The sequence below is a fragment of the Haliotis cracherodii genome, unplaced genomic scaffold (genome assembly GCF_022045235.1).
Source record: "Haliotis cracherodii isolate W230 unplaced genomic scaffold, xgHalCrac1.p SCAF_11, whole genome shotgun sequence".
Taxonomy (NCBI): Eukaryota; Metazoa; Mollusca; class Gastropoda; order Lepetellida; family Haliotidae; genus Haliotis; species Haliotis cracherodii.
In genome coordinates, this window is record NW_027266266.1 from 29,595,271 (window position 1) to 29,615,156 (window position 19,886).

General features: G+C 39.2%; 1 protein-coding gene across 2 annotated transcripts in view; it reads left to right on the top strand.

Moving 5' to 3' along the window:
* LOC139456409 (ataxin-2-like protein) overlaps positions 1-19,886 on the top strand; it is a 157,084-nt gene that overhangs the window by 121,360 nt on the left and 15,838 nt on the right. For both annotated transcript variants that reach the window (XM_071238111.1, XM_071238112.1), the window contains exons 13-17: positions 5,934-5,994; positions 10,164-10,326; positions 13,929-14,089; positions 17,833-17,965; positions 18,678-19,289. In XM_071238111.1, coding sequence (XP_071094212.1) covers positions 5,934-5,994; positions 10,164-10,326; positions 13,929-14,089; positions 17,833-17,965; positions 18,678-19,289 — 1,130 coding nt within the window. The remainder of the gene's footprint in view (positions 1-5,933; positions 5,995-10,163; positions 10,327-13,928; positions 14,090-17,832; positions 17,966-18,677; positions 19,290-19,886) is intronic.

Consider the following 19,886-nt stretch of genomic DNA (forward strand, 5'->3'; position numbering starts at 1 on the left):
GCTAACTCCAACACAGATACATGCTGACATGGTATCCACTTTAGGGGATGATGCCCCTTCCTTTTCCACTGTAAAGAAGTGGGCTGCGGAATTCAAGTGTGGCAGAGAGAGCCTTGACGATGACCCGCGTCCAGGAAGGCTCTCAACAGCAACCATTCCGGAAAACATTACCTGGGTGCATGACATGGTGATGGCTGATCGATGATTGACCACTCGACATATTGCCAGTGTTGTGGGAATCTCTCATGAAAGGGTTGAGCACATCTTACCAATGAGTTGGGAATGACAAAAGTTTCTGCAAAATGGGTGCCAATGCTCTTGACAGCGGATCAGAAACGTGTCAGATTCCTGACGTTCCGTGACAATTTATGCCGTTTTGAAAGAGATCCCGATGATTTTTGGGCCCGATTTGTAACCATGGATGAGACCTGGATTCATCGCTTTCAACCAGAAACCAAAATTCAGTCTAAACAATGGAAGCATCCGGAATCACCAGCCCCCCCAAAAAACCGAGTCGGTTCCTTCTGCTGGAAAGGTGATGGCTTGTCTTTTGGGATTCCAAGGGTATTCTGCTGATAGTCTGGCCTTTTTCAAAGATAGTCAATCAATGGAAGTTATTATGCTGACCTACTGAGACAGTTGCGTGAAGCTATCAAAGCTAATCGACGGGGAATGCTCACTAAAGGAGTCCTGTTCCACCAAGACAATGCTCCTGTTCACAAATCGGTGGTTGCCATGTCAGCGATCCATGATTGTGGCTTCGAACTCATTGACCATCCCCCTTATTCACCCTATTTGGCCTTGTCAGACTTCCACCTGTTTCCCAAAATGAAAAAGGAAATAGCCGGTTGCCATTTTCCGAGGAATGATGACGTCATTTCCGCTGTGAATGACTTTTTCAGGGTGGCTGAAGAAAATATCTTCTTGACTGGCATCCAGGCCTTGCAGCATCGCTGGAAAAAGTGTGTAAACCTGGAAGGGTACTATGTGGAGAAATAAATGAAAACCATCGACTTGGTATGGGTCTTTCACAGTTAGGCTTAGAACTTTTCAGCCAGCCCTCATAAATGAAAAGATCAGGTTTTCCTTAACTTTACTTAGTTGTATAAATAAGTATGTACATTGATCCTCTTTAAGTCTTTGACATTGTCGTTTTATCCGACATCATGCACATATATCACCATTTTGTGGATGCCTCATTTCAAGGGTGTGGAGCACATCTATACAGATATGACAGCAGTAGGTGTGTGGTCAGACAAGTGAAAGGAGATGCAGGTAAATCACGCAGTTATTCTTGCCTCATCTCCTCAGATTGGCCCAAACAACTGCAAAGTGGCCCAACAGCCTACACGATGAGGCTGGATATTGTAATTGATATCTTTTCCTGTCATAAGTGTGCCTCGCTCTGATATTGCAGTTGACACCATCAGCTGTCTGTCAAAAGAGTCAAACATGTCCCAAATGACACAGCTTTTACTGAAAAATGTCATGTTTCTTGCCGAAGTAGGTTGATTTTTTTTATATTTGATAAGAAATTAGGTCTTGTTTGGCTGAAATATTCTTTCCATAGTTAGACAGTTAATCCTTGCATCCAGACATTTGATGCATTGGGACATGGGCAAAACAATGCCGATGTACCTTCATCAATGTCAGTTTCATAATCACACAAGGGACAGTGATGATTTCCACTTGACTGTCTCTTTTTCCCCTTAGGTTTTAACCATCATGGACTTAAAGCGTTTATATTGGCAACAACCTAACAAGACTGACATGAGCAACTGTAAGACGTTAGAAGGATATCTTTACCATTTTACTGAAAAGTATGAACTAAGCCCTTTCGTGTGGATGATAGTATTTGTCTCTTTCATGATTAGGGGGCATGGGTGACCCAGTCTTCTAAGGAGCTGCGATTCGCTATCCAGAGCTGCATCCCTCGGGCATGCCAGAAACTTATGATTGTGGGTTCGAATCCCGGTTCACCGTGATTATGTGTCTAGGTTTGTCAGCACCATACCTGTGCTCGTGGGTTTCACCGAAGTGGTAAACGTCTGAGACCTGCATCACATCCTCCCACATTAAGCTGACACGCCATGATATAACTCGAATACTGTTAAAAGCGAATTTAAACCCAGCTCACTCTCGCTCTTTCATGATAATTAGAATCGGCAGAAAATGTTCCAAGTTGCAGCCAGACTTGACAAGGGTCACAAGCCAATGCCATCATCATCACACATTATTATAATTTGCAGGTCAATTTGTTTCCTTATTTGAAAATGTATCTTCGGTGGTAGTGCTCAAACCTTTGTCAGTAGCTTTCATTTCATTAATGTTATAGTTTATGGGAGCAATATAATAAACACACACAGAACAGAAAACAGAAAAGATAATCACTGATGCAAAGAACTTTACCATGGTCAAAGCAAAAAGTGCTTTCAACAAGCAGCTCAAGCAGGCAGTCTATCTAAAACATTTAGAAATATTTACCGTATTTTCGTGAGTAAAGTGCACACTTTTTTTACAATAAACACAGCTGTGTGGAATGGGGGCGCATTGTACACGCCATTACTGTGTAACACCGGAAATACCATGTCAACAAATCCACACTGAAGTATGCAAATTAATCATCTCTTGACACTGTCTGGCTATAAAAAGTGTTCACTGTATATCTGGACTTATTCCTTTTAATATCGTTTTAATGAATTTCGGCGAAATCGTGTGTGAAGTGATCGAAAGATCGCACAACTCACCCTTATTAACAGCAACCACGGTCAGATTACCGCTATTGACGCCCCGCCAAAATGTCGGGGGTATATAGTTATACATGTACCAAGATTCCGTCCATCCGGAAACTTTGTCCGCACGATTTCTCTTAAACTATTCAGTGGATTCATATCGAACTTAGTAAATATATTCTGTGCAGTCAAAAGAAAAAGATTGTTTTTATTAATTTTCCATTTTTTTATGAATTTTTCAAACCCTAACCAGGGTTTCTCCTGACGCAGTATTCTTGCGAAAAATATGTCCAGAAATAAATGACTGCGTCATGACTGACGCAATTTCAGAATATCTATGTTGTTGTTTACCAGCTTTGGAATGAAAATATTACTACTCACCTGAACTTAATTTATAAACAGTTTCCGAAGACAATATATGCAAACGTCTTAAAATTTATGTCTAGTTAATTAATCGTTGTTTTTAGAAGTAACATAACTTCGCATAACACCACTTCCATGGGCTAATTTGCATAGCCTGTCACATGACCAGCCTTTTCTCTCATTTTGAAACAAACGCTAAAATCAGAACAGCTGGGGGCTTTACATATTGTTTTGCATAATTATATAGATATGCTACTAAAACTGTGCGACTGTGAGGTACACGACAAAATATATTTATTCATCAAAGTGAACGTAACTCTCACATTCCGTGTGGCTTCGATAACAGCATGTGATGTAAACAAAGGAAAACTACGCAAATGGACAAGGTTTTTCACGTTTTGGCATATTTTCTCAATAAAAGTTAACCATGACATATGTTTATCTAGATGTGTAGACTCATAAAAAATGAAACAAAAGAAAATATTATCATTGTTGCGGTGAATAATGTGATTTGGCACGGTCACAGTATGTGGTTAAGCAGAACCTATAGAACAGTGTAAACAGAAGTTGTAAGTATCGGAGGGACACATGTTTTTGCCGAAATTTAGGTAAACATTATTGAATGAAATTTAAATTAAATTAATAAAATAGATGACAAACATATGGTCAGATATACAGAGAACACATTTTTATTATCAGGTAGTGTAACAACAGGATTAACTTGCGTAATTCAATTCAGATTTGTTATGCTATTTCCGATGACGGATCATGACAACCTGAAATGAGACTGAAGAAAAGTCTGTGCGTATTATACACGAGAGATATTTTTTTCAGGATTTAATTGCCCATAATTAGGGGTGCGTATTATACACGAGTGTGTATTATACACGAATAGATATGGTATACGGTATATGAAATGTAAAGCTTTGGGCGTGTTTGTTGTTGCTAATAAACTGTATTCAACCAGAAAATATTACGAGTGTTCACAATTCTTCAGTTCAACTTCACTGTTGATAGATAATACAGGATAACTAGATAAAAGATGTAAATGAGTTGGTGGTATTAGGGGGAACCCTGCCTAACCCTATCCTAGCTATTTAATTTGTAACTACTGACACACTAGGCGGGTCGGGGGTATTAGTGAGCCACGCTCACTTTTGCACTTGTTATCCATGCATTTGATGTCACTCTAGTCACCTTTGGCAGGGGCAATTCAGATTACACCAATAAAGTACTCCATCTTGGGACGACAGGATATGGAGCTTTTGTCCTTTTGTCCTGTTTGGGTTCTTAAAAAATGAAATACCTCTCGCTTCACAGCTTTTTCATAGGCAGCATCAATGATTGTTCTTACCTGTTTCCTGATCTAGCATGATGGAAGTATGCAAGAAAAAATTTATCCTTATAGTAATGGCAGACAATATTGAGGCATATCAACAAGCGCCACATACTCAGAAACTACGTCAAATAGAGGTTTTTGACTTCTACTCTGGAATTCAACAAAAAAATGCATTGTGGCTGAAATAAATAGTTTTTTGTTTGGCAAACAAACTCCATCTTCACTGACTTCTACTTTTGAGATTTTTCTGTGGAGGATGTCATCTTTATAAACAAGACCTTTAGTTTTGGCTCCAAAACTTGCCAACCTCAGGTAACAACATAAATCCTGCTTCATGCCTTTCCATAACTCTAATGGTGGTTGAGGGTTCTGCTTCGATGGTCCTGCAATTTTATTCAGTTGCTTTCTTGAGCCTCTCACAGTAGGAGCAATATAGTTTCCTGTTTGGTTTCCGACTATTGTCATGCAGGACACTCTAATGTTCTAGTCCATTAAGTTCAGCCAGTCCTCCATCAACAAGACATTATCGTGGATGCTACAGGACTAAGTCCAGTCTATGGGTCTGGCAACAATCACTCAGATAGGTGGATGCCTGATGTGCTGTGTAATAATTGTATATTTCACAGGATAGTAACTATTTTAGAAAAATGATTTTTGAATATTATATACTTATGCTGTCTTGACAAGGATACGGCCCACCAGGCCTCCCCACATCCTGTTCACATCTTTTTTGGCTTTATGCAGCAAGAGGGTATTCAAGGGAAGGCAACTCTGTCATGTGGCCATCTGTGGTGCTTTCAAGCAACCGTTTGTTTTTTCACTCAATGTTAAAGATATCAAAGATAAGAAGCATATTGCATCCTATCATAGCAGGGTTATTATGTAACATATGAAATACACACATTTTGATTAACATATTGTTTTGTTTTTAATTTAAAAGAAAACAAATTGTTTAGAGTTTCAGTGATAAAACTGAATCTTTGTGTAAATGATTATGTACTTTCTTGTTACATTTATTGTTTCAGAATAAGTTTTGGTGATTATTACAAATGAATAAACTAACATCAATATTTTGTATTGGAATATCAATTTTGACAGTAACTTATGATACGAATTGTTTGATCGGCATTACTTAGAAGTTGACTGATGACAAAGTGGACACAATTTATGGATAACAACTTCTTTTATACTGTTAAAAGCGATGTTTTGGTATAGATCCTTATACCGAACGTCGCTTTTTACAGTATTAAAGAAGTTGTTATCCATAAATTGTCTACTTTGTTAACTGATGATGACATCAACTGGTGGTTACATATTCAGGTAAGCTACAGTGCCGTAGCAATTTATATGCTAATTCATGTGGTCTGGTTACGAAAATAGGGAGGACCTCTGTATCACCTGATAATGTGTGGTGCAAAATATCCTTGTGATGTTCAATTCTGCGTTGTGTAATGTCATTTGAAAAATAATGTTTCAACTAAACATTGATGTCATTTCAGACGGTCCAAACTGAATCCAATGGCTAGAGAGTTTTTTCCAACAGGTCAATCAAGATCACAGGTAATTCTTGCACTGACAAATGTATTCCTGCGTAGACATATTCAAATAATATTACAAAATCATTGAATTATGACATTGGAAATTGCATTTTTTTAAATTATTTAAAAGTACTAAGTCAGCCATTTTCTAATCAAATCATGAAATGGGACTGCTTTAAGTTTTTGTGAGTATATGACCTTTATCGCCAGTGATTTTTCTATTGATATGAAAGGTCACTTTTCCATAGACTTCCAAATGGCCCTGAGAATTGATGGTTTTTTCCTTGTCATAATAATTGCAAACTGTACTTTTTTTTAAAAAGTTAAGAATAGTCAATGGTCAAGGTAAGTGTTATCCACAATGTCATTGATGCCTACCTCTTTAGGCATGAAAACTTCATATTGATAATTGCATGTTTCTTTACAAATTATACCACATCAAATGTCAATTGCATTTATGTCGAATATCAAGGTCACTTTGGAGGTAATTCAGTGTTCCTGTTTACTGGTATTTACCAGTTTTTTTACTGGGAAAATTAGGCTTGGACCGGTAATTCGTGTGACCGTCAGTCCCTGTGGACCGGGAAATAAAGTATCTTAATAATCTGTGATATTCATATAAGTATATTTTTCGAACGAAGTCAGCTTGTCTGTTGCCATCAGAGTTTCCCCTCGTGAATTTTTAGTGCAAGGAAATGACATTTTGCTTTGCTTCAAGGTTAAAAAAATTTGTAGTGACTTCATCTTGAAATATCAAAAAAAAGATAAATTAATTGTGACTGAACTTTGTGTGAATAATGTGTAGATCTAACTAAGCTACTTCAGAGATGACATCATTGCATTGAATATGATGTTGAAAGAATTATAACCAGGTAATTTTCATGCGTTTTTTTATTTGTTGAAATTTGGGACTGACAAATATTAGGGGTGACTGGTAATTTTTTGAGTTAGCAGTCCAACAGGATTGGCAGTTTCAAGAGCCAGCGGGAACACTGTAATTTGGGGCCATGGGTTGCCCAGTCGTCAAAGGCGCCGCACATTGCTGTGGAAAGTATACCACTTTGGCACACAAGAAACCTATGATTGTAGGTTCGAACCCTTGTTTGCCCCAATTATGTTTTGAGGGGGGATTGTCAGCACTATACCTGTGCCCGTTGGTTTTATCAAAGTGAAAAAATCGAACGTCTGAGACCTACATCACTTGGGGCTCTCCCCCCACATAAAGCTGACACGCCATGATATTTCTGAAATGCTGTTGAACACAACTCACTCATCAGACATAGTTATGCTGTCCTATGGAAATGGGGATGCTTTAAGGTTTGTATGAATTTGTCAGGACAGATTGCCAGGAACAGAATGTTTCCTATAAAGGTAATTTGTAATGTATGTTTTCCATGATCACAAAAAATGCCCAAATCCTCCAGGAAATCCTACTTCTATTACATTACTGCCATTAATCCTGTAAATCTTCAGATTTTCAACAAATATCCTTGTCACTGTCAACTATCTTCAAACAATTTTTCAAGAAATAGTATGTTGTTGCCCAAAGGGTTTTTGGCATGCGCAAGGTGGGAAACCTCACTTCTTTCAAGTGCTCCTGTACGGTTTCGGTGGTGGCTACTGTGCACCTTTGTTTAAGTAATTGTGCAAGGCGAGACACCATTCTCCAGAATACAGTAGTCGGAACAATCCAGGAGGTTTGTCCTGTCACACCCAATCAAGGCTCAACACTTCTTTAATGAAAAGCTAGTCAAGGTCCTTGAGGAAGTTTTCCAAAACACCACAGAAAGGTTTCAGGATTCCACCATGAACGTGACACTTAATGCTCATAGTTCATTATAGAACAAGAGACGCCAAGAATAGACCAGGGAGAAAAAGAGAAAGTTTATCCCATCAGGGAAGAAGTCCTTTCAGGCTAGCTGATGTAAGGACAGACCTACACTTCCCCCTCAGCACTGAAGCAAGGAATAGCTTTAAACATTTTGAGCAGAAAGGTAGAGGAGGCGGCCATAGAGGCAGGACCTGCGTAAGAGAAAGAGGTGATCACCATCTCTGTCTGGAAATCACTTATCTGGGATCAAAACCCATAGACCCGGCTATGTTTACAGACAGTAGATTCTCAACTACCAGGCTTGAACCCAATGCCATTCCTGTGATTATTTTTTTGTCATATGCTGAAAATTGGAAGCATATCAGAATATTAGACTGATGACTGATTTCTTGAAGTTGTAAGAGAGGTAAATGTTGCATTTCCATCAGCTGCCAGATGGCCAAAGATTTTGTCTGGAATGGACCAAGTAGGCCATTCGGGAATTAGGACAGATCTCGACTTGGGCTTCCATTTCCAGAATTCATGGTACTGGAGAAGAATACGACAGACAGGCATATGATTAAAGATCTAAAAGTTTCTTTTCTCCAATTTTCCTAGTTTCCAGGCAGGACACTACAGACAAGAGGACAGCACAGCAAAGAATTTCTGATATGATCAAAATTTCAGATGGAATGAGTATGAACATTTTGTTTTGCACTTGGCTCGGGACTGGGAATTGGACAACCAGTCTAGATCTAGACTCTAGGAAATATCTGATTCACAGTCAACAATGTCTGCTATGAGTTTCTGGTACTTCCATTTGGGACTTCAATCACTCCATGGCTGATCTCTGAAGTGAGAGATTAGTCCAACAATACTCAACGATGGTTGATGTCCTTCATAGGGAACCCGACATCTTTACATCACATGACTTACAGAGGAAGACTTTTCCAGTCAACATTGAATGAGGATGGACTTGTCGAAAGAACACCAGAGATGCCATTCCATTTGTATTTCCAGCTCCTGACTCATCCAACTCATTGTTAGAAACATCTTTTCTTTTTTTCTTATCGTCAATCCTGGTGGCCCCAAACAAAACCGCAGTTGTGGCCTACATCCAGAAACACCTCACCTGGACTTGTTTGACATATGACTCCTCGTAGACACATTGTCCATGAGCTTGACATGGTTGTTTTCGTTACACCCTTCAACGAGGTCTCTCCTGAGGAAGATACAGATCATGAGCTGCGTGGTCATCCTCAGAGCAGAAGTATGGCCAGCTCTGCCATGGTTTGCCAGGCCGTTAATCATGAACAAATCAATCAAGTTACCAGAACAAGAAGATTTATTTGGTCCAACCTGTTCAAATGTAATGTACAATCTTCATCTTCACGCATAAGGTTACTCCAAAGCTGCCTTGGAAGCAGTGACACAATGTTGGAGACCATCTTCATGAGCCTTCTACAACAAAAGACAGGACAATTTCTGTCAATGGCAAAGTCACAGTACCATTGGCCTGCCCAAACCTCAGTTCTTCAACATGATGGACTGTCTATATATTCTGTCCTTATCAGACTTATCAGGGTGTAAAGACCTAACTGACTTTCCCAAAATGGAACCAATCAGTCATTTTGTCTACCCTTTTGGAAGAGCCATACAAACCGTTGGCACTTGCTAATTCACTGTAAAAGACCAGGAAGACTGCTTTTCTACCAGCCATGGTTACCAGAGCAACCAGTCTTGGAGCACCATGCTTCAACCTCTCAAGCTCACACACATAAGCATCCAAACCTGCTTTGTTGCCAAGAATCAATCCATGACCCTGAACTCAACAAAGGCTTAGAAATGCCAGATCGTCATCTCTGTCCTGTTAGTGTGCCTTGATTTTACCTGTCAAAGACACATAGGAGGCACCAGAAATGTCTTTTCACATCGTCAGATAAAGGTAGTAGCCTGATGGCTTAAAACTATGGTCTCATGCAGTTGTCTACAATTCAGTATCAGTGGAATAGGTGGTCACCAGCTGTCAATGAAGATCCAAATCACATTTTCAAGTGTCTACTTCCTCATACAACCAGTCTTACAGCCTAAACGATGTAGCCCAGACAAAGCAGAATTTGAGAGAGTGAAAAAACACACGCACAAGCACACAGCAATCCCATCTGACTCTTGTATAGCAAGATATTATTACTTGCATGACTAATTGTGGACAGTTTAAAGGAATTCTGTTGAAATTCTGAATACTTTGTATGGTGTGATATCAACCTACATACAGAATTTCTGGCCGTGATAGCATGCTGTGAATTATTAACATTGATAACTGTTGTTTGATTTCTACCATTGAGGCATTAAAATATTTTTTCTATTTTCTTCCATTTTAGAAGCCAGTGCCCCAAACACCTACCCCACCAAGGCCTCAAACTCAGAGTCCTGTTGTACAGCCCATTGTGCCTATGTATAGTTCATTGATACTCCCAAGTAACATGGTGCCTGTAGGACCGCCTCAGACAGCTCAAACCCAAGGAAATAGATATCCAAAAAGAGGTATGTTTCAGACAGAATTAGAACATTCAATCTGTATTTCAGCATGGGACAACTGGTTCAGATCAGAAAAGCTTATGCATATGTGTTACAATCATCATCTGCTTTATTAGATGACATATAGGGGGACCCGGGGTAGAATAGGTGTTCAGCAACCCATGCTTGACGTTAAAGGCGACTACGCTTGTCGTAACAACGGGATTGGGTGGTCAGGCTTGGTTGATGCATGTCATCGGTCCCAATTGCGTGGATCGATGCTCATGATGTCAATCACTGGATTGTCTGGTCCAGACTCAATTATTGCCGTCATATAGCAGGAATATTGCTGAGTGCGGGGTTAAACAAACAACAAACAAACAAAGACATATTGGGTTTATGATTGGCAAAGTTATCAAAGGCAAACAGTTTTAACAGGTTTTGATTGTATTATTTTAAATAATTTATTTATATTGACAACGATGGTAAACAAGGTTGTTTTCAATTACTGATTTCTGGTCAGCAGAAAAAAACAACACTGCTTTCACTTCTTTTTTGACATTTAAATTTTTTTTGTTAACCAAGTTTAAGAACAAATCTGGCCTTAGCTTTGTTATATGACATCCATCTAAAAACTATACTTTACAGTTGACACAATTTATGGATAACAACGTCTTCATTTTACTGGAAAGGCTGCGTTTCATTATAAATCATAATACCATTGTCAAGCAAGGCATGCCTTTTTGTGAAGAAGAGGATAATGTGTCTCCTGGTAAAAATTCATGGGTAGCCATCTGGCCATTACTGGTCTATGAGACACCATTTACCGCAAAGCATTGATTAACATTAACATGTTATTATATACTCATATAATGTCATATATAACACAGAATATATAATCAGTACAAAGGCAAAAATCCAAACATACTCAACCAGCCTACACACAGAAGCTCGTCAAAGCAACACCCTCCAACCACACCCACATCCACTCTCCCACACCCACATACAAGCATACACATGCACACACCACCCCAACATACATACATACATACATACATACATACATACATACATACACACCAACCTAGGTGAACAAACCCAAACTCACATGCATGTACGCACACACACATACATACAAGCTCGTATAAGCCACCACCACCACCACCCCACCCACCACACACACACACACACACACACACACCCCACACACACACACTCAAGCATACACACGCACCATCTTGCGTGCACACACCTAACACACACACGCACACACAGGCAACTCAATTTGCGGTTAAGATTAACGTCGCTTTGGCATGCCATGATCCTGTCATCATGGGTTTGGATCTCACGATCACTCTCATTATTATCATTGGTTGGTTAGCGCCATACCTGTGCTCATGGGTTACACCAAAGTGGTAAATATCAGAGACATTCATCACTTCCTCCTACATTTTAGCTGACATATAATAATATAAGTGAAAGATACTGTTCTAAGCATCATAAAACATACATGAGATATACATCACCGTCAAGTAAGCGACCCCATGTATCCATTCTCTGTCAACTAAAGTTCATTTCAAGGTGTCAATAGCGGTAATCTGACCATGGTTATTATTAAATTATTAAAATTATTTAAAAAAACTTAAATCCTAGTAGAAAACAAGAGAGAAAAAGGCAATCATGGGTAAAACATGAGCAAATTTTGATTTTGGAATGACAACAAAACACAAACTAAATGAATATGCCAACAACTCTTTCTCCATAATAATATACAAATTTCAGATCACAAACGATCATATTTTAATGAGATTCACCTAGTCTTTATATAGGACGGCACTCGAGTTTTCATGTACATAGTAACATACCCTAGGGCAAGAATGGTCACTGAGCGTGAATTATGAATTTTGAACTATTTCTAGTATCCAAACAGCAAGTTGGATTTAGATTTTTTAGAATATACTACAATACGTTTTACTTAATCTTCCAAATGTAATTCATAAACATTGTGAATGTCAACTGTCTTCTCAACTACAGGTGACATTTCTGGCTGCTGCACATGGCAAACACGCTGCCTTATGCAGGAAATAAATGACTTAATTGTTGCAAATTTAACAAAAGGGCGAACCTGGAGCAATAGTTGTCATATACTGAACTGTAACTTCTAATTAATTGAAAAGTCCCTATTATCGTGATAAGATTTAATTAGACACAACACAGACGGAAATAAGACAGCAAAATTGACGAAAGTACTGGAATGTAAGTAATGTATTTTTTGCCAACAAACTGTCCCTATTTCATGTCATCATTTTGAATATATTAAGTTATGATTTAAACCACGGGAACTCATTATTGGACAGTAAAAAAAAATATATACCCCCTATATATGTAAGTAGGGGGTATATAGAGGGTGTCACGCGAGTGTGTTTTAGGGATGGTAAATATGCTGTATTAGGAATAAACATTGTATTTAGCGAGCCTTGGCGAAAGGGAAGCTACTCTAACCCTAGTCTATGAGACGTCACGGCCACGGTCAGACGTTGTTAACAGTCTGTCCTGTCATAACGTTACGAAATGCTGTCAGGTGTACACACAGCGACAAAACGAAACGAGGTAACAATTCAAACATACTTCGGCCAAATCCAAATGTTTTAATTTGTGGAAAAGGTTCTAAGCTGCAGAGGCCTACGAACCCAAATATGGCTAATGATCCCACTTGGCTAGGACTAGTGCCCTCACAAAATTGTTTCGCAATTTATGTCTCCAAAGTTGCCCAAACTTGTAAAATGCCTTAGCTACGTCACAGCTAGACACTGATTTTCAGTATTTTAGACTGTTCTTTTGATAATGATAGCAGTTATCCGAGTTGTTTATCCAGATTCCCGATGGTTAATTCTGACTTGATAGCCGAATGACAAGGGTGACGCCATGTTTGTTAGTAAACAGTGAAAGTAGTCCTTACTTGACCTTTGATAGGTGCATCTCTATCCACATATGACACCAACAGATATCGTTTTTATCCGTTGGCTTTATCCTGCCGATAAACCTACTCATTATATGATAAATATTTTTATTTACTGACCATTAATGAATTCCTGTGATCAAAGCACACATTGTCGAAATTTGATAACCGCAGATTGTTGTCTCCTGCATGCCAACGAAATGAACACCAGATGGTCATAAACATGCCTCTTAAACAATCTATGATTGTCCTCACAAATAATTCCCCATAAAGTCAACAATGAACAGAAATACATAAATAATAGTGTAATTTCTTCTTAAGTAGACAATCAACAGAAATATAAGTACAAATGTAATGTTTTGTTAATACTAATGCTAATATTTATAAATATACACAGTGGAATAATTTATGTTCCAAAATAGGATATCCGAGGATATATCCATATGATCTTGTAACATTAATTGCAACAGTATTCGAGTCACAAGTACCAAAATTCAAATACAGTTTCCACTGTGTGAAGCCAAAATATCTCTGAAAATTAGCAAAATCTCACCACACGCTAAAAAATCTCATTGCTTTTGGACCAGGGGAGATTTTCTCTCATTGGTAAAAAATTTCTGGATAAACCCTGCCGATGCACCTGAATGCTCAGTGGTTCTTTATTTTTCAGCTGTTGTATCTGTACAGCCAAGACAAGACTTCTCAGCTGCGGCTCAACATGCAACTGGCCAACCCCTTTTAGCAAATGCAACTGTGCAAACACAACAGTACCTTCCGTACCCTATCATGCAGTCTGCCGTCATGCACCAACAAACTGCAGCAGGTTATCAGGTAATGAGTTCCCACACCCTTTCTATCTCACCTTAACATCGACAATGTGAGGTACCGTATTAGACGTAATAAGCGCCCACGGTGACATTTGCTAATATACGGTCAAGTGAATAATCCCAATTAGCACCCCTTCCTATTGATCAGTGTACACAAGATTTATTTCTTCGTATATGATACGCACTATATAACATTTCAGGCTGTCAGCATAAACCACGAAATTTATGATCTTTCTAATCTTTCAACTCTTTTTTTAACCAAAATAATATTCTAATAAGAGCCCCCTATTTCTAGTTTTAAGAGAGCCCAAGGCGCTTATTACGTTGAATATGGTATTTGGATTTGGTTCAGATTTCGTGCCAAGATGTCTTTGCTATTTCAACAACAGCCAAATAGAAGTGTTTACTGTTGTGAGTTTCCAGCGACTCTTGTGTGATAGATGAAGCCTACATTTATCAAGGAAATTATCTGCTTCCAAAACATCTTTGCTGCTTCATCAGTGTTCGCGGTAGGTTTTTGTACAGTGCGTTCAGAAATGAAAAAATAAATTTTCAATTCAAATATTTCGCGTGTGAAGTTTTTATTTCGAAAAAAAATCAGTACTAGTACAGCTAATAATTGTGACCAAGCTTTAACTTACGGTCTAGTTTTGATATAATGAACGTTCAATCATTAATAAAATAAATATGACTGTTGTTAGCACATGCCCATGTGTGGAAGTTTTCTTCCGTCGCTCTGTTTATGATCATTCGTATTACCAACTATTACTTGTAAGCTGGGCTCTGATTGGATGAAACGAACGACTTACGGGGAATTCAATCAATAGTAACGAATTACATCCTGTGTCTGAGATTAGTTATTCTGTTGCCCCAAAACCATATATGGAAATATAAAGGACGCGATTCAAAGCACCATCTGGCCACATTCTATTTTTAGCAATGGGAATTTCCAGGTTTTGATTTATTTCGTCTGAACATCATAAGCAGGCTATCAGCTTTGAATAGTTTTATATTTTATGGTATTAATACAATAGTGCTAGCACTATAAATCAGCATCAGTCTGGACTAGTACAAGCAAAACACATACACATGCATGCACGTCGCTATGTAAGTGCAATAATCTTGGACGCGACGTTAAGCCCCATTTCACCTCACCTCACCTCACCTCACCTCACCTCACCTCACCTCACCTCATTTATATTTATCTCATTATAGATGATCATGAGCTTTCCACTGAGTAACATGAGAAAATGCCAGGAAATTCCTCTGTTTTTGAAGCTCTGTGTGAAAAACATGTATGTCGATTTGTTCGATGTTTGGCATCATTGGAAAGCTTATGTTATCTGTAACCTCCCCTGGAGTACCTTCGTAGCCTTAACATACAATTTGTATACAAAATGTCGGGGGTATATAGTTATATCATGGTTCCGTCCGTCCGAAAACTTTGTCCGTGCGATTTTTCTTAAACTATTCAGTGGATTCATCTCAAACATATAATCTGTGTCATATGGAAGGGTGCAGTGAAAAGAAATTTTTTTTTTATTAATTTTCCATTTTTTATTAATTTTTCAAACCCTAACCCTATCCTTGCTATTCAATTTGAAACTACTGACACACTAGGCGGGTCGGGGGTATTAGTGGTAATAATGACGTTGAACTTTATAAACAGGCCTATGTTAAGGGATGCTGTCTGTTAGATATATAATATGTAGAAATTGTTTTTAATCAAGACAGTTCTATCAGCACGATCGACGATTTGTTGAACCCCGCGTTTCCTTCTTTATCAGTCAACGATGATGATCTCTGATAGTTTTTTTGATAGAAGACGTTTCTGTCCCGACCACTCAGCCAAGTTAAAAACTACGGCCCTTCTGCATCCAGCAGTTGTGGTGATTCCATGACCCGTTGGCAGAAGATTGAGTCGATTTGCCAAGAATTGGGCCATCTTGGACGACCTATTTGTACTGATCCTTCTACAAAACGGGTATCATCTACCCAACTAAGCACACCTCAACGCCTATATCTAGACAGGTAGCTGTCGATTCTATAAATACCTTGCTTGTAAAGAACACCATTGTTTGTCTAGTCACAGTTCTGATGACACAATGCTTCTACTCTGTAATCTTCCCGGTCCCAAAGAAAGACAGCCTTCAAATTATACCTAGAGGTACTTCAGCACTGCCGTATGATGTCATTTACGTCCTTCATCCCAGCGACTTCATGATCTGGGGGACATGTCCCCATCCATCCATCCATTTCCTCCAGTTCCTTTTCCTCAGCCGCCACTATCATTTGAAGATGCTCCCATTTGGAATTTCTTCAGCCCTGTGGCTAATAACCTTACGAAACCCATCGTCAAATTCCTTTCCAGTTTCTACAAGGCATCATCTTCGAATCATACATCAATGACTGCATTCTGGCCAACGAAAATCCAAACATGCTTCGCCTACATTTCAACTTCACACAGCTTCTTCTTCATGAATTTGGTTGGATTATCAACACTCAATAATCCGAAACTACCTCAACTCCATCTTTTCAGTTTATCAAGGCCGTCTTCAACATGCGCTTGGCATGATGTTTGTACACCAGTATCGTTGAATGATAATACAACATCTTGTGCCATTCGCACTCTGGCAGTCTCTTTATCTCCGACAATGGCAACAAATCCTTGGTTCCTGATGTCAGCACAGGCTCCAACGAGGAGAGGACAAGTCCATCTGTGACCAATTTCCAAGGCTTGCTGACTTGGTTGATGCTTGTCATCACATCCAAATTGCGTGGATCGATGCTCATGATGTCAATCACTGGATTGTCTTAGTGGTGTAACGATACGGCGATACAGTATTGTATCCCGATGCACAGCCCACGATACGATGCATCGATTTGGAAAGCATGTATCGCGATACATACGATATTTTCATAACACAGTTTTACCTACCATATTTTCTTGTGTATAGTGCGCACTTTTTTTCGAAAAAACACAGCTGTGTAGAAAGGGTTGTGCATTATACACGAATGAATGAGTTTTGATGTTTTTGCCCCATGGAAAGACATTACCGTGAGCACCTAACACCGGAAATACCATGTCAACAAATCCATACTGAAGTTGGCAAATTATTCATTGGTGCGCACTATACTCAAGAAAGTACATGAAATACATGGGCAGATACAGCTTTTTTTAAAGGGAGGGGGGGGGGGGGGGGGGGGGGGAGTGCACAATTAAGATCTATTTATTGTCTTTGGTGGTAATTTATACAGACAAGGGGGGGGGGGGGGCGCCCATGAAATACGTTTAACAGTTTCAAAGCCAGTTTGTTGTTTCAGTAAAACATACTGTATTGCTGACAATTTGCTATAACAGTAAATAAACACCTTATATCTTCTTCAACTGTACTTGTCACATCTTTTAGATAGCAGAAAGATATCAACTTGGCTTAGCTTGTACCAGTAAACACTGTATCGTCATACGTATCGTATCGCAACCCCTGTATCGCAATACATATTGTATCGCGACCCTCCCGTATCGTTACACCTCTAGATTGTCTGGTCCAGACTCAATTATTTACCGACCACCGTTGTATAGCTTGAATATTGCTGGACGTGGCGTTAAACAAACACTGACTCTGTTGAAGTCATATTTTCATTACTTGTTTCGTGATAGTTTTTATTCCTCTGTATTTATGCACAAGGTATTTGAATGTCAAAGCTGACAGCAATTTAAAGATGAAGATATTTAACATGTTCCAGGTAATGCCAGTGTCTGCAAACCCTCAAAGAATGATGAACCAAGCACCTGTGGCAGCATCCTCTCATCCAGCTGCTGGCCTTGATCCTGCTCAGGGTAGTGCACAACATGCACATGCTGCACCACATTTATTTAGTAAGTTTGTTTGTGTGAATCCAGAACTGTGAACTGTGTACCTGTCAGCAGTTTTATTGTTATATTCATGTTTTTGCTTGTGTACCAGCTGAGCACAATCCAGGCTTAAGCTCTTTATATCTACTGCCAACTCTGTGTGTGTGCCAATTTGATATTGGTGCTGTAAAGCACGAGAAAGCTCCCTTCTGATTGGTCAATCCATTGGTTGGTCAAAGTTCACGCAAGGTCGGTTTGACGTGACCCGTAATGGGATGTCCTCAGATCTATGTTTAGTGGTAGCGAGAACTTAGATCTGATTTTAATGAGATTGCAAACTACAGTTATTTCCTTAATTCATCCAGGTCAGTGCCTCAGCACTGACAAAAAAATGTGTTGAGGGAGAATTGACACCAATGAATGCCAAACATGACACATCACAACAAGCAACACATGCTTTACGCAGGATATATTTGCGAAGACAAGTTCAGTCACACAAGTTATTTTAACAATGAATGACATAAATATGGGGTGCCATTATTTATATATGGTACGAATTACAATAATAAGTATAATATCATAAGTGTCTTTTGAAATATACCTTCTTATTCAATATATACATGTCCACATCAATCATACGTTTATTAATGTTTATCTGGGCATAAATTTCATTGGTTCTCTTCAGAACCAATGAGTGTAAAGAGTGGTATAATGATGTTTATGTTTGCTTTTACAGTGCCTACGGGTCATGGTCCAATGCCTGCACATATGACACCACATCATGGACAGCAGATTTCTCATCCTCAACCAGCTCATGTTGGAACTCATCCTGTGGCAGGAAACCCTCAATCACAAGGCCAGATGACCCCTGTGTCTGGCCCACATCCTGCTCCAAGCCCAGTGCAACATACTGGTCCAGGGGGACAGCAACATCATCCTCAGGGACCCCCAACCTCTGGGACACCTCAGCCACCAATCAATTATCAACAAATAGGCTTGCAAGGTCATCACCAGATACAAGCGGCTTCTCATAACCCGGCATCACCACAGGCAGCCATGCATCCAGTTTCGCTGCCATATGCATTCACGTCACATCCACACATTCAACAGGGAGCACAGCAATTTACATTTACACAAGCAGCCCAACAGCAGACATCTGTTAGTCAGACTGTACATACCCATACCCACTCGCCTCACATGCCCCAACCGCAAATAGTGGTCATGCCCCAACCCCCTCCACACAGCCAGGTCCAACATACACACCACGTACCACCACATCCACAATTTCAACATAGTGCACATGCACATGCACATGCAGCAGCTGCAGCAGCTGGACACCACATGCCAGGTAAGTTTTTTTAAAGTCATTTCAGAATTGACGTATTGTCTTCAGGTTATTTGAGTTTTAAACAGAAAAATCAACATGTATACTTTTGTGAATCAAAAACAAATATGAAAACTTTGCAGATTTTTTACAAGTGTTTGCACTTTGTTAATTACTTGATGAACAGAAAAATGAGGATGATCAATCCTTATGAAAAGATAAAACAAAAGTGTTGCACTGAGTAATATCTGTATCAAAATGAAAAGGTGCTGAAAATTATATCTGTTTGATGAATATGTGTAAGTGGTAGGTTGTCAGCGAAGCCATCTTTGAGGAATGTTGTTACACACAGGCTTCAAAAGCAAAATTCACGTTCCTGAAATATTCATTGACCTGACATTAAGATCACAATCCCAAACATTCACTCTGTTCTGAGCACCAATAAACTTAGAGGGTACCTCTGACATATGTTCTTCACAGGTGACATCTATGCTTGGATCAGTCATAATATCTTCAATGGCTTCATGGTCATTGCATCACTTTCCTGCATCTGAATGCTGGCATCACATGATGAAACATCCTGCACTGCAGCATCAGAATCCCATACCTATGAATGGGACA